At 35.5% G+C, this 15,498-nt stretch overlaps 1 protein-coding gene across 1 annotated transcript in view; it reads right to left on the bottom strand.

The window, feature by feature from the left end:
• LOC129231835 (prolyl endopeptidase-like) overlaps positions 1-559 on the bottom strand; it is a 100,068-nt gene extending 99,509 nt beyond the window's left edge. The window contains exon 1 of the mRNA XM_054866215.1: positions 348-559. Coding sequence (XP_054722190.1) covers positions 348-539 — 192 coding nt within the window. The 5' untranslated portion in view covers positions 540-559. The remainder of the gene's footprint in view (positions 1-347) is intronic.
• Between the last annotated feature and the right edge of the window lie 14,939 nt (positions 560-15,498).

Here is a 15,498-nt window from a genome sequence, read left to right as displayed (position 1 = left end):
CCCCTGTCCTAATCAAAAGCATAGATTGGTGCCCGACTTCAATCAAGGTTGTCTCATTCAAATAGCAAAACAAAAACCTTTGTTTAGTTATCCCTCTCCTCCCCCTCACGCCCCCCTCCAATAGATAATAAATAACATACCTATGGATTAGTTTCGGAATATTTTAATATTTTTTTATATATCAAGAAGAAAAAACAGCAAAATACGGCCGCAAAACGTGATCCCCGAGGCCGACTCTGCCCCCTAACTTTTTCTTTTTAAATCCCTAACTTCAAAAATTGTGTTTATCGTGTAAACCGGCCTATTTTGACATCCACTAAAATAGGGAACAGACGCATGGAACTTACCGGTATGTCATGATAAATGTCGACTGTATCGCCACGACGAACGGAAGGATAACGGAAAGTCATGGCAGGGTTATAATGCAAAAGATGCGCAAACTGTCTTGTTTTTAAAAAGGGATTTGAATTTACACCGATAAAGCGATTTAAGAATTTTAATCCAAACAAAAGCTGAGTTGCCAACAGCCCCACAGACATACAAAATCTTTGGTTATGGATCGGAGCGCTTGCATTGGTTGATTAGAAAGGAGAGACAAGTCACAGTTAGCCACGTTTTCAGAAACTGTAAACAAACATTGGCTGCGTTCGCATAGAGCAACCGGTCAAGGGTTGGTCAACTGTAACCAGTTCCGTTCTACCAGACCAACCGGTTGATGAAAACTCGACGTCACCAAATCAACCGCCGCTGACGTCAAAAATCAACCAGCTACGGTCGAACGGTAGCTCTATGGTTGCGTTCGACGAAAGTCACCGGTCTACCGGAAAGTAACTGGTACTAACCGAAGCGCTCTATGATCAACCGGTTACCACAGCGGTTACCATTCTAAGCAGTTGATTGGTTAATTGGAACACGTGATCATTAGCTGTCACGTGATTAACTAACCGGTCGCTCTCGGTTGAGCTCGTCGAACGCAACCTATGCGAACAAAACCATTGGTGGCTGGGGCTATGACGTTCATTTCATTACTGAGCTAGAAACATGGCTAAAAAGCGTTTTGGAGCGAAGGGTATGCAAGGAATGGACTTTATCCATTTCTTGTTAGTTCTATGTGTCAGCAGCACATTCAATTTTTTATCTGCGGGTAGTTTGATGCTGGGACCAGCCTATATGACTGCTTAGTAGCGTTAAAAAAAAGCGTTGACCAGTTTTCTGAGAGGGAGCTTAAAATTAGGAATATGCAATTTAAAAAGAAATAACTGCTCAAAGTTAATGCTTCACCTCCTATTTCAAAAATTTATATCATAAAAAAAAAATCATAAGAAATCTTTTGGAAGCAGAAAGAAGAGCTTATTAGCTATTGAAACATTTGTGTTAATGGACAGTGAATAATCGAAATATCTGTGTGCTACGGATTGCTGACAGCTTAAATTCCTACAGTGTCATCACATGAACAAAGTTCAAATACAGTACTGAAGCCATCAGTTGAAACTTACTGTTTTTGCTATTGTGGTTATTTATAATGGGGCTGCGTATTTGTTTCTCATCTTATGCAGTCCTAACATATAGCCAATTCCACGAGAATTTTGAAGCTATCTGTTTCTCCACTAGATGGAGGTACCTGTGCTCAATTCAATATATACATGCATTATTAGGAACTTAATTTTGCCAAAAATACTTCAAAGCAAGACGAAAGGAATCTTTTACATGTCGCATAATCCATTTCCTGCATCTTGAAAATTCACTTATGGGAACCAGTTTTGAACTTGCGCCTTTGGGTGCTTAAACCAAATAGACCATCCACTGTAAGATAAAAGTGTAAGGTAAACAGTATTAATGGGTGTAATGCGAAATGGGAAAATTGGGCGCCGATCATATTGGGCGCCAAGCATATTGGGTGCCGGGAACATTGGGTTCAATGTGTCCCCCGCCCCCAGCTATTACTAGAGTACCAGAGGCGTAGTTAGTAACGTCCAGTGACAGTTGAAGATTTCGTGCTTCCTTCCTGTTTGACAAAATGAGGAATGGGTTTCTTTCTTTGTTTTCTTTCAATGATGTTTAAAAAGGGGGGGGGGTGCTTTTATGGGAATTTTTTGAAATTGAAGCATTAGAAATGCAATTTTAGGCCATCTAAGGCTATTTAACGGGAAGTAATGGCATTTGGAATTCGCCCAGGAAAGTCTTCGTAACTGAAGTCGAACATACGTAATTTTATGTTACCTTTGATGATATTAAAGAAAGGGATGAGTTCGGGAACTCTCTCTCTCTCCCTCCCCCCAGTAGAAATTAGTTTTTAAAACGAAAGTTTCAGCGATCTTTTACTAATGATGCTGGGGGACGGTTGGAGCGGCGGGACTCAGGAGAGCCCTCTTGAAATGTTTTTGAAATTGTGGTCCTACAGCGTATCTTTTAACGATCTTTTTTTTTTTTTATGTAGGGCGATTGCTAACTCTAGCGAGGAAACTTTTCGAAACTGAAAGCCAAAAAATTGTAGCATATCTTTTATGACGTCTGGACATAGATGGGGTTTAACCGTTCTTCCCCAAAATGGTTTCGAAATTGAAAACTTAAATACGCAATTGGAAACCATCTCTGATGACATAACGAGAAGGAATAGAGTTCGGTAACTCTCTTCCGCATTTGTTTAGAAATTAAAGTCGTAAAAACAAAAGTTTGGACGATTTTAATGATGTTGGAGACGGGCTGCGATCGGGGACGCTCTCAGGAAAGAATTTCAAAACTGAGATGCTAAAAACAAAATCTTAGGCGATTTTCAATAAGGTAGGAGGAGAGCTGAAATCAGAGTGACTGTTTTGGAAAGTTTTCGAATCTAAGTCCTAAAAACAAAATTTTAGACTATCTGATACGATGTGAAGGTGGGGCGTTTTAGAGATATTTCTCCTAAAAAAATCGAAACGAAAACTCTGAATATGCATTTGTAGGATTTATATAATGCTGGCTGACTGTATAGGGTTTGGGGTATCTCCTCTGAAAAATGTTTGAAATTTTAGACCATCTCCAAAATACTGGAAACGGAACAAGGGGCGGGTTCGAGAGCGCTCCAGCACAAATGTTTATAGTTGAGGTCCTATAAACGAAATTGTTTGCTTTCCGATGGTGTTAAGGAGAGAATTAGTGTTCAGGATCCCCCCGCCCCCCCTTCAGAAATTTTGGATATTTAAGTCCTAAATTCGCAGTTGTCTTTGATGACGTTGTGAGAAGGGATGTGGTTCGTTGATTCTCATTCGGAAACTTTTTGAAATTGATGTTTCATAAAAAATTGATGTTTAGAAATTCTTTGAAAATGATAGTGGAAGCGTGTTCATGGAATCTCCTATGACGTTTTTCGATTAAAGTTATAAAAATGCAATTTCAGGCTACCTTTGGTGACGTAAAAAGATGGGAATAGACTTAGAAAACTCCTCCCTCCCTCTATTTTGCTTTGTCCATAATCTTTTTTCTTTTTCTTTCTTTTTAAAAATATGTTTGTAAAACATCCTGACCCACTTTTTCTTTCCCAAAAACATTCAACTGTTTTAGTTTTTCCATAATGGAATTTTCAAAATTTTGTCTGTTTGAAAAACAAACGTTTTTAGCTCCCAGAAAGAACAAAAAAAAAAAGTTTGACGCTTTGGACTGAGGTGATATTTAGCAGCGATATCTTACATAATTTTTTCCTTTTTATTTAAATTTAAGTATCCGGGCTCTTGAATTTCTTGATGTACTTTTGTTTTCCATTCATTTCTTTTACCTTAGAAAAATTTAGAACTGCTGGTGTCTCTACCTTACAATGTTCTGAATCACTCTTTCTCTCTATATTTTAATTTTTCTTCTGTTTAAAACATGTATTGGAGCATCCCATGTATTTTTATCCACTTTGTTGTGATCACCGTGGTGAAATTTTGAAAAAAAAAAAAAAAAAAAATCATAAAAATAATACGCTGGAAGCAAAACCCCATAACTTACATCATTATACATCATTTTTTTTTTTTTTTTTTTTTTTTTTGAGCAATGCAAATAGCTTATTATCCTCACTTGACCGCTATTGACGTTTCGGTTCCTTTTTCAATGTTCCCACGTAATGATCATCTCTAGTAATATATAAGGCAACACATCATCCATATTTGTAATGTATTTCAATTGTTAAATATATTTATTTATTTCATTTTACACAAACTGCCGAATGGCAACACCTCATTGTTGAAAAGTAAAAGACGCACGAGATCGTGTTCAACAGGTTTTTAATTTAATTGAGCGACGACTTCTTGGGGTGTAATAACGTTATGTGTGATTTTAATAAAGATTGAGTAATTTTTATAATATAATGTAATCAAATTTATATACGAAATCAGGGAGTTGATTTATATTTTCCCGACTTCTTCCTTATCTTAGGCTGATATATACCTTATATTTTTGTCATGCCTCGACGAAAACCAACCGATGAAGAACGTGCTATTGCACTACTAACGTGCTAAGATGCTATCGCAATTCGGATTGCGAAAACATCTTTTGAATGCAACTTGCCAGCATTCAAATGAAAAGAGTCCGAAGGACCCATCGCCAGACGCAGATGTTTTTTATTTCTTTTCTTTTTTTTTCTTTGCGCCCTCGAACCTGTGCGCCCTTCGGGAGCTATATTTCAATGAAATTATTGTTCAAATCAAACATATTGAAAATATCTGCTTTGACCAGAAAAGGAACTCGACTCAATCATTACACCATTTCCCTATCCTCCAATTGCTTTTTTTTTCTGCCTCACGGGCTGGTTGCAATCTATTGTAGTTGAACTTTGCTTCTTCATATATACCAGCGCGCCACATTTTTTTTTCTATAAACTGTTTTTTTTTCTCTGTGATGTGCGCCCTTTTCGGCTTGCGTCCCTAGGCCAGGGCCTAGGATGGCCTATTGGGTGATCCGAGCTTGTGCATAAACATTTATAAACACGTCTCAGAACTCTTAATGTTTCAAAACGATCTAAAAAATAAAAATAAAAAGAGCAAATCAATTATTTTCGAAACCTTCGCTTCAGACATGTAGACTTTTAGACTCCAGGCAATATTCCAAGAGACTCCATAGAAAGGTTCCGTTTGGAAAGAACTTTTTTCTCTGTGTGTGAGTACGAGTTATAAATTCAACAAAAGGAAATGCAATGAATGATTTTTAGAGTAGATGTCGGATAAAACTACAGTGCAAAAAAAAAAAAAAAACATAACGCTTGATAGGTTGCATGTGATTTAATATGTTGAAAAAAAAAAACATTGCACAATAGAAGTATGATGTATGTATTTATATTTTTCATAAATTCTTATACCCAATTTGCTATTTCCCCTAAGAAGGGTTTCACTAGCGCAAACACCATCTGTACTGAGGTTACTGCTTTTGATAGATTAATTAAAATGGAAAATACTGCGGGATCATTTTGGAATTGAAGTATTTATAGGTTTTATAAATTCAGAAATCAGTTCGCATATTATCCCCCAGAAGGGATTCACTTTGCGCAAGCGCAATTCGTGATGCTCTGTGTTTCATGGATTAATTATGATTTGAAATATTAGAAAAAAAAAATCAGAATTGAAGTACAGTCGAACCCCAATTTAACGAATTCATTTGGACTGAAACTTTTATACGTTAAATCGAGGTGATTCGTAGCATCGGGATCTGAAAATGTTTTTTAAAAACTGCACATACCTTTTTTAAAACCCCTAATAAGCAACTGCGCAAAAATATCCATAACTTTAATATGCGCACTTTTTATTCAACATTTCACGACTTATTACACACTAGTATTTTTGAAATTTTAAGCTACTGAGTAACAGATGTTTGACAATTTCCTTTATACTTGACTCGAAACAATTCTCTACCGACTTTATAGTGAGCAGGAAATACTGTGTCATTTACAGCCTGCTGCACGGGATATGTTTTTAGTTCCCTGGCCATGTAAAGCATTTTAAAAAGTAAGTTTTAATAGGAGTTTCATCATCGCTTTTTGCATCAAAATCAATATTTGTTGGTTGTCCTATCTTCCGTCAAAAATTGATGATTCCAGGAGAAGCCTTTTTTTATTTGGGATAATATGGATAAAACATTTGGAAATTAATCCAATATTAACTAACTCCAATAATCCAAAAAATTTTTCGGCTGTTAAAATAATTCGTTAATTCGGGGTTTATTATTCGGTAAATACGGGTTTTTGCCTTGATTTTAGTCGAAAAAGAAGAAAAATTCGTTAAATCGCGGAAATCATTAAATAGAGGTTCGTTAAATCGAGGTCCGACTGTAGTTATATTTTTCATAACCTCATTGACCCATGATGGATTCAACTGCAGTCGACTCTTGATAACTAAAAGCCAGTGGTTGGAAGAACTACATTTGTTTTAAAGCAAACTATACAACGACAACTATTTTATTACAAATGTAGTTAACTACAATTACAATTACTATTTTTATAATATAGCGACTAAAAACTATTTTTGAAATGTAGTTGCTACTTCGCTACTTTACAAAAAATAAATTAATAAAAAGCATACACACACACCGTTTGAGGATTGAACGAAAAGTTGCTCAAATTAATAAATTAGCTCATTTGAAGGATAAAAAAGTTGAAAGATTCAAACTTTTACAATTCATGTATTTGAAAAATGTAAATGGAAGCAGTCATAATTTGATTTAAATTTTACATTGGCATGCACACACATAAAGATGATTAGATGTGGAAATCATCTTTTAAACAGAGGAGAAAAACTTTAATTTTCAATATTGGAATGTAGGATCTTAATTAATTAATTTTGAACTTCAAGCTAGGGCAGTGGCGCAGCGAAGGGATGGGGGTGGGGGAAACACCCCCTGCAGCTATTGGTTTAAACATAAATGCAAATTCTAATACAGTAGTTTATGTATATGAAAGGGCTGTTTTGATGAAAAAAACCACTTCAGAAGATATATTTGATCAAAAAATCACCTTCAGAGGGTATTTTTGATCAAAAACTCCCTCCAGAAGGTATTCCTGGCTGCGCCAATGAGCTAGGGATATGGATCAGTGCACCATTCCCTTTCTTACGCTACTGACATGTTTTTTTTTTTTCAATTTAATCTAAAAGTAGTTTCCAGAAATCGCTACGAACTGCTTTTTTTTGTGTGTGTGTCGAACTACTCGCTACTCTCCCCCCCCCTTTTTTTCCTTAAGTAGTTCGCTGCACTACAAAATACTAAAAAATGTAGCTACTACAGTAGAGTCGCTACTTCCGACCGCTGCTCGAACGCCTTATACGTATATCGAATACTCCTTTAGTTCGAAGTTTTCATTCAGTCCGAAAATAATTTAGTGTTTTCAATGCAAAGTTGCATCGATATCTCCAATGTACTCCTTTTACGTTGAAGTTTTTACGACAGTTTCGTTTTCATTTTATGCGTAACTAGTGCACCCGCACGGCTTTGCCCGTAGTAGAAAATTAAAAGGTCATTTGGTTCGCCTGTATATTTACAAATAATGGATGATGAATTTCTCGCCAGTTTGCTATGTTAAATGGCTCATCCATGTTACGGTTCCACGTTATGATAATTTCGTAATTTACTATTCCACGTTGTGATAATTTGCTCGGTAAAATTTTCTTAAAATTGGAATAGAAAAGAACAAAATCGAATTTTAGAAAAATCTCTTCGAAGTGCCCCATGCTACAAACTAACTTTGTGCCAAATTTCATGAAAATCGGCCGAACGGTCTAGGCGCTATGCGCGTCACAGACATCCAGACAGACAGAAATCCACTTTCAGCTTTATTATTAGTAAAGAAAATTCTATCAAAATCTGGAAAAAAAGCTTTTTCTTTCTCTCTTTAACGCATCGCTTTGCCTATCAGCTTGCGTGAAATGCCGTGGCTGGCTAAATAAACTTCATTGGTGGCTAATCTTTGATCGACTTAAAATTTTGTCAAAAATTGAAAACAGTAGCCCGTATTTTCTGGATGACTCAAATAATCGTGCTTTTAAGACAGAAACTGCCCGCGACCAAACATTATAGGTATAACTGCTTTTTGAGACTGAAGTGACTGTCGAAGTTGAACATTTTTAAGTCTTTGATGATGGGGACTGGGAGGAAATGAAATATTAATTGATTATATTGAGGAAAATGTAACAACATGTGAATGTTTGCTCTACGAAGCTATTGTGCAAGCCGTTCGTGGAGTGTGCTTATGCAGATTCTGATGAAGATAATGATGAAGAATCTTGACCACCTTCAACTATTCTGCTAGTATATCAGATTTTGTAAATATTTTACTGCAGTACTTGGAAATTCCGAAAATGTGGATAAGTCGAATTGTGTTTACAAACTTAATGACGTTTTAAGATGTGACCAAAAAAAAAAAGTAAGCAGTCAAAAATAATTTTCTTTTTCGAAATGTCTCAATGAGGCTAGCAGTGTATATTTGCAACGTTAATAAATCTTAGTGCTAGTTTTTTTTTCAATCCCCCCCCCTTTCTTGGGCCTTTGGGCCCCTTAAGGACGTGGGCCCCCGTTCTGCGGGATCTGCGGGTACTCAGATCTGGGGTTGATTCGGCACTATCAATGAGAAAGAAAATAAAATTTATTCTTGAGAAGGCTGGGAAAGAAACTTCTGATAACTTGAACTACCGATTACTCGAAGGTTTTACACTTGAGACTTCGAGTTATCGATAATAGTCTGTTTCTCAGAAGGGTGTCATCTGGTGCAAAGCCCCCACCCCGTACCGTTGCTGCGCAACCGGGACGTCTGGCAAGCCTTATAATGAATATTCTCTTGGAAGGAAATAAACCAGAATTAGCATAAAGCTTTTTATCTTTTCTGACAGATGTTGTTGCATTGACAAAACTTTGAGAACATACAGACGAAACAAGAGATGATTCATTCTCGGATCAAGAGTCTGGTGAGAACCAGGAAGGTTTAGAGATCATATATCAGTGAGAAATGAAAACAAAATAGTGTCGTATAATGTAATTAATTATTCTGATTCGGAAAATATTTTGGCTAAAGAGGGAAGGATTTATAGTCTAATTCAAGGGGGTGGCGGTTGAAAACCGTAACCCCCCCCAGACCCGTTACGTCCTGTGACCGTCCCTCCCCCTCCCGGGGAGGGGTAGGTAGTCAGTTTCTCCCCCCCCCCCCATCCACTAGGGATTTGAAAACTAATGTTTTTATAAAGAAGTGAACATGGTTTTTTGCTATGCAAAATACCGATGCTTCCGATGTTTTTTTCTAAACATTTTTGTTTCAACGTGAACATTGTTTTGGACATGGGGCTCATAGGAGTGAGTCCTATACTCTGGATTCATGCCGAAAATGAGTGAAAACATCGTAAAACAAGCCCCTTGGAAGCAAAGATCGGTTTTGTTGATTTTTTAATTATTTAATTGTGGAATACCCCCTATGAGTCTCCCAACGTGCTCCAAATATTGAAGTTTGCAAATCTCTAGTCCGTCAGAAGAGTGTTAATGGCTAATGCAATGCTCCCTTTGAATCCAAATAAAAATAATGGTTATGAAAAAATGGGGGGGGGGGCGCCATTTCCAAAAAGTGGGACTTACAGGGGGACTGCAGTCGTATCTGGATTTAGAAGGTCATTTTACATAAGAATAAGCACGAATTATGTCAGAAGCATTTTGACTTTTTTTTTTTTTGCCGAGCAGTGTTAAAGTTTAAAAAAGAGAATGGATGCAAGCTTGGGTGAACATTAAAAAGTGGGTAACGCCGTTCATCTTCGACTATAGTACTGTCTAAAACTAATTTAAAGCAACTTTATAGAATTTACTTGATGAAAATAGTAGCAATTGCTTCACTTGTATATTATCGTTTTCGGGAAATGACGGTTACGGAGGGGGCGGTCGCCCCCACCGCCCCCTAGTAAATCCGCTACTATGGCTAAAAGTTTCATTTTCCATTTTTCCGATATCGAATACACTTTGCCAAAATTTAATGCAGAATCACATGAGAACATTTTTTTCTTGAATAGAAACTTTTGAAAATGTTTTTAAGTAATTTAATCTTACTGAAGCTCAAAAATTTATTTTTGCTAAACGCTGTTTTGGAGGAAATGCCGCATTGGATATTGAAGATAAATTGGAAAATAAAACAATTCTTTATGGTGCGCGTGATATAAAGGATTTTAAAGAAAAACTCAAACTGTATATCGAAGTAATGAAACATGTAAACGCGGCTACTGAGATATTAAACAAATAGTTTTCGCAAAGTACCATGAATTATCGAGTAAAACCTCGTGAATAACGTACCAATTGCTGAGGAAATTGCATGCACCCTTTACTTAGTCTTAGTACGAGGGAAGAAAACTGTATGATGAAAAAAAAACTTTCTTCTCATAAAAATTGAAAACCTTTGCACTGCAGATAATTTTTTTCAAGTCTCCGAAACACGCGTATGAAATTGAAATTACAACTTCTTTCTTATTTAGTTTCACTTTATGCCAATGAAAATTTAATTATAAATTCACTGTTAAAGAGTTAGTTTATCGTTAGATATATTCATTAAGGAACGTAATTCACTAAATCAAAATATTAAAACCGTTCCACAGTTTTTTTATGAACGAATCATTTCAATTATTACAAAAACAATAAAAACTATCGTAAAAAAAAAAAGAATGCACTCAAACCTGTTTTTGTGCGGTGGATATAGGGACCGCATAAAAAAATCGCGTAGAAAAAATGGTTCATTTTAAAGATTTACTTTATCAGTTTTATAAATAATTTCATCAATCGAGTCCAAATCTGATTGAAATTTTCATATTCCGCCAAAAAAAAAAAAAAAAAAAAAAAAAAAGGAACGTACACAAACAGGTTTGGGTGTATTTGCAAATTTTCCTGCGCAGTTCAGCGGAAATTCTTACCGGCAAAGTTCTTGAACGGTAGAAATAAAAATACGTATAGTACTAAGAGAAGATTTTACTAACGCGTAATAATTAGTGACATAACGGATTCTGTACTCGTAGCTTCCTTTTGAAAAATCAGTTCATCGCAGCAGTATCTGAAAGAAAACGAATTCTTTGATCCGTCTCTAAGCTTCGGATAAATAGAATTTTGTCAACGAGTCGGCCAAACTGAAGAAGGAACCGATGAAATGCAAACATGGGAATTGAAAGCTAAACCGATTATTTTAAGACACTAGAAGTCCACATCTTTTCATCTCGTCGGCAGTTTCCAGTCGCACTTAATCCTTTATCTAAATACTAGACCTGCCAACCTGTAATCTCTATAACTCAGTTATAAAAGGAATTCCCCATTCGAAAAAGAAAGAGGAAAAAAAAAAATATCCCAAGATGAAGGAAGTCGCTTTCGATAGAAAATTGAATAAAGTTGTAACCTGATTTACGCAAAGTATTTTATCTCAACTGCTATGCATAAAGAATAAAGTATTTATGATCAAATGTTATCGGGAAGCAAGGTTCGAGTTTGATTTCAACGTTTAAAATCTTATTTTCTGAACGAAAATACTCTTCGAAATTAAGCATTGATTTGTTTTAGAACTTATCGCATTGACCACTTTTTAAATTGCAAAAAAAAAAAAAAAAGCCTACACATATACAGTGAAATCCCGTAACAACGAACTTGAGGGGACCGACGATTTTGTTCGTTGTAACGAAAATTCCGTTGTAATGGAGTTCAAGCAATGCAATCGAAACTAAATCGGGACTGAAAATTAAATTATATATATATATATATATATATATATATATATATATATATATATATATACTAAAAAATGAAAGTGCTAAAAAATATTAAAATAAAAAAATGTTTTAGGGGGGGGGGATTAAAAAATTAATAAAGAGACAAAATAAATAGCAAGACATGGGTGAGAAATTACGGGTAAAATAAATAACAGTTAAATTAATTACAATAATCTGTGGGCAAAAAAGTTAACCTTTAAAGGACCATGAACTTGGTAGATAGAATATGTAAGTTTTTTTTTTTTACTTAAAAAAGATAAATGGCCACATAAATAACACGAATGACAAATTTTGTGAAAAGTGGTTCCGTAAATTTTGTATCAACGGATGGGACATGTGTAAAGGTGAATACGTCAGACCCGTTTTCAGACAGTCTGTCCCGCTGTCCCTGCATATTGTGTCGGGTCGCAGAAACGTCCCGTTTGCTTAAAGTTAGCAACCTACTCTAGCAAATTGAAAAAAAAAGAAAGAAAGAAAACTTGAGCACAGAGGTGGAATAATATAGAGCGTCGATCAAGTTAGTCACATGAGTGAAAAAATAACAGTAACCAATCGAGCAAAATTAGTATAACCACGCGATTCAGTCAGATCAGTGATTCGATAGATCAGTGTGTAGAAAATGGTTGCCATATTTAGCAAATATTGTGTTATAAATATTCAAGTGTGGTTACACAATTGAAACTTTTCAAATAATCGAAAGGCGGTGCAGTTCTCGCACATGCCAGCTGTTTTTGGATAATGTTTAGCAGTGTTTTGGCTACTTATAAAACTTTTCTTTCGACAATCCGTGTCTGAGAGACGGAAGTAGAAAGCACAAAGTGTTTAACTTCTCAGATTAGGTTTTAGGACTCGACCGATGCATCGGCCTGGCCGATACATCGGCGCCGATGGTTCAACAATTTAGCCATCGGCATCGGCATCGGCATCGGCGGCCGATGCTAACTTGCAGGAAACATCGGCCCATCGGCCTTAAAAACATCGAAAAGCCGATTGAACTGGCCGATGTTTTTGAAAAAAAAGGACCTTTGTTCATTTGCTTTTTAATACAAAGTAAAGGGAGTTATTGTTTTTAAACAAAATTGTTTACTTAAATTTCAGTATGAATTTCGATTTCAGTCATCCCTGAAAGAGTTTTTAATACTGCATTCAGGTATCAAACAAGTTAATTATATTTTCTTGCGACTGGGTGTACGTATGTATCTCTCATAAGTCATAACTCAAAAATAGTAAGCTGTAGAAGGCTAAATTTTCGCATGCGGGATGTGCGCACGTTCCAGTTGTGCACTTTCCTTTTTGTTTTCGATCGGGTGTTCTAAAAAGCCTATTAACTGATTTTTTGTGGCTATTAATTACTTATTTCAATGCAAATCTAATATAGCGTCTCAGACTGACGATCATTTGGTGATATATTGCAGAAGTGGAGACTATGGAAACAAATATGAGATGGCAAAACCGGTTTTGTTTCATTTTGTTAGATTCCCGTTGAACCGACGGTAATTTTTAATTTTTCGATATTTGTAATATGAACCACAGTAATGCAGTCTTTTCTGTATCGCTTCGGCGGAGCTACAAGTTTGGGGCCCTATTTCTCCATCACAGAAGTTGTAAAACATTTATCATAAGCATTTTTGTAACTCCTACGGTGCCCCTATGCTTATAGGACTTCTCGCGTAATTGTAACATTTGCTATATTTTAAATCCACCACTGCACGTCAAAACAAACTCGGATGCAAGTTTTAGAAGGATTTTTCTGTTCAATGTTTATGATTATTTTGAACTCTATTTTTTGCGACTGTTTTTGTATTTCCGAGAACACTTGCGTGCCCCTCCTCCCACTCCCACAATTTCTGAAATTAAACTCTAGTTGTACTTCTGAGTTGTTTAAAGCTAACACCATTCATAAAATTAGAGATTTTTTTTTCAAGCTTTATCTATTATTTAGAAAGAATTTAAAGCATTAATGTAAGAAATTGATTAAAGACGTTTTGAATGGTGACATAATTCGGAAAACAAAGGGACTTTTGAATGTTTTCTTCAGAAGTGCTTAAGTAGATTCAGAAACTCTTCCAAGGCGTTGGTGGTAGCGGTTCTGTACTAAAAAAAATAAGCCGAAGTTGGGGCCGAAGTTTAACGTTGTGAGTTACTCCAAAATCAGAGGGTGACCCTCCTAACCCACCCTCGTTGTTTCAAGCATTTCTTAAATATTTAGCGATCATTTATTTTGATCAAGAAATATCATTTTGCAGATTTCTTACACTTGTTTCCCCTATAATTTGTAATGCGCCATCTTTTTTGCATCTTTAATAGCGATCGATTTTTTTCCCTGTTGTAAGTAACTAATTTTATGTATTTATATAAAATCAATGAATAAGTTATTTTCGTTTTCATCATATGTTTAATAATATGTTATAGAAAAGTTTCAAGGAAAATTTCAAAAAATTATCGGTAATTTGAAAAATTTAATTTGAACTTGTTTGTAGTGCTTCATAAAAGATTAAACAATCCAATTGTTCAATATTAGGTGTGCAAACATCAGATCAAGTAGTATATGTATTCAGTTATTAACTTGGTGTAAATATTGAGTTTGTTTATTGTAGCTGCGTTTTAAGAACCTCGCTCTTTTCATGGCTATTTCTTTTTTCCGCAAAATGTATGTCACTATTATACATTTTATGAAAAATGCAAATTTTTCTATTCATAAATTTTAAATAAGTATAAAAATATTCCTATTAATATTGTAATTTATCTGTTATCTTTTTTGTTTAATTTGATGACTAAAAATGTCCACGTGCAATCTTTCCACTTTAATTGCGTAATTAGTTGACGGTTTCATAGTTTAATTCTTAATTTTTTTTGGAATGATTAAACAACATAATTTAATGTTTTTTAACTATGTTTAGTTTACCTAAATCCATACATTATTACAATATTACTGAAATCTTAGTTATATGTTCAATTTAAAAAAAATCAATTGGTTATTAAACAGTCTCTTTGTTTTTCTTCCTGTTTTTCTTTCTTTCTTTCTTTTCTTTCTTTTTTTTGGCTATTGTTCTTTGTCTTCCATCATATAGCAGTCAAAAAAGGAGAAGCATAACTACACCCTATACAGATTGTACGTAGTACGATCCAAAAGTTCAGGGGACAATCTGTATAAAACCTTACCCCGAGTAGTTCACATTACCGAAGCACATCCACCTTCAAAAGGTCATCTTTAGGGACTACGTACTTCTGCCAGTGTTCATATAACTTTTGGAAACACTCCTGGGAGCCATTTTTTGCTACCTTCTATGATGCAGCTTTATCTTCGCCTGACGAAAGAAAGCGGCGTCCATGCAAATGTTTTTTTTCCTGGGAACAGGAAAAAGTCACACGGAGCTAAGTCCGACGAAACGTTATGTTATTTGTTTGTCATATCAGAGTATTGACCAGTCGAAGCGTGCATCCTCAACATGAAAGTCGCCTTCTTCCCCACGATTAAGTTAAAGCAGCAGTGCAAATAGGCCTTACAGGAGGTTGCGATAATGTCTTCCAGGAGTCCTTCTGAAAGCTATACGAACGTTGGCAGAAGTGCATAGTCGTTCAAGGTGACTATTTTGTAGATAGATATTCTTCGGTAATGTGAACTATTCACGGTAAATTTTTATGCAACTTGTCCTCGAACTTTTAGATCATACTACGTACGTATGAGTTTTCAATTTACTATTTCATAACATTTTTGAGTGACGCAAGTTTACGCGCATGAAGACATCACAAGAGAATTTCGATAACTAAGGAGGCGTCCAAAATG

Source organism: Uloborus diversus, chromosome 10 (assembly GCF_026930045.1).
Source record: "Uloborus diversus isolate 005 chromosome 10, Udiv.v.3.1, whole genome shotgun sequence".
NCBI lineage: Eukaryota > Metazoa > Arthropoda > Arachnida > Araneae > Uloboridae > Uloborus > Uloborus diversus.
Note: the sequence above shows the minus strand (reverse complement) of the source record. Positions and strands in the feature narration are given on the sequence as shown.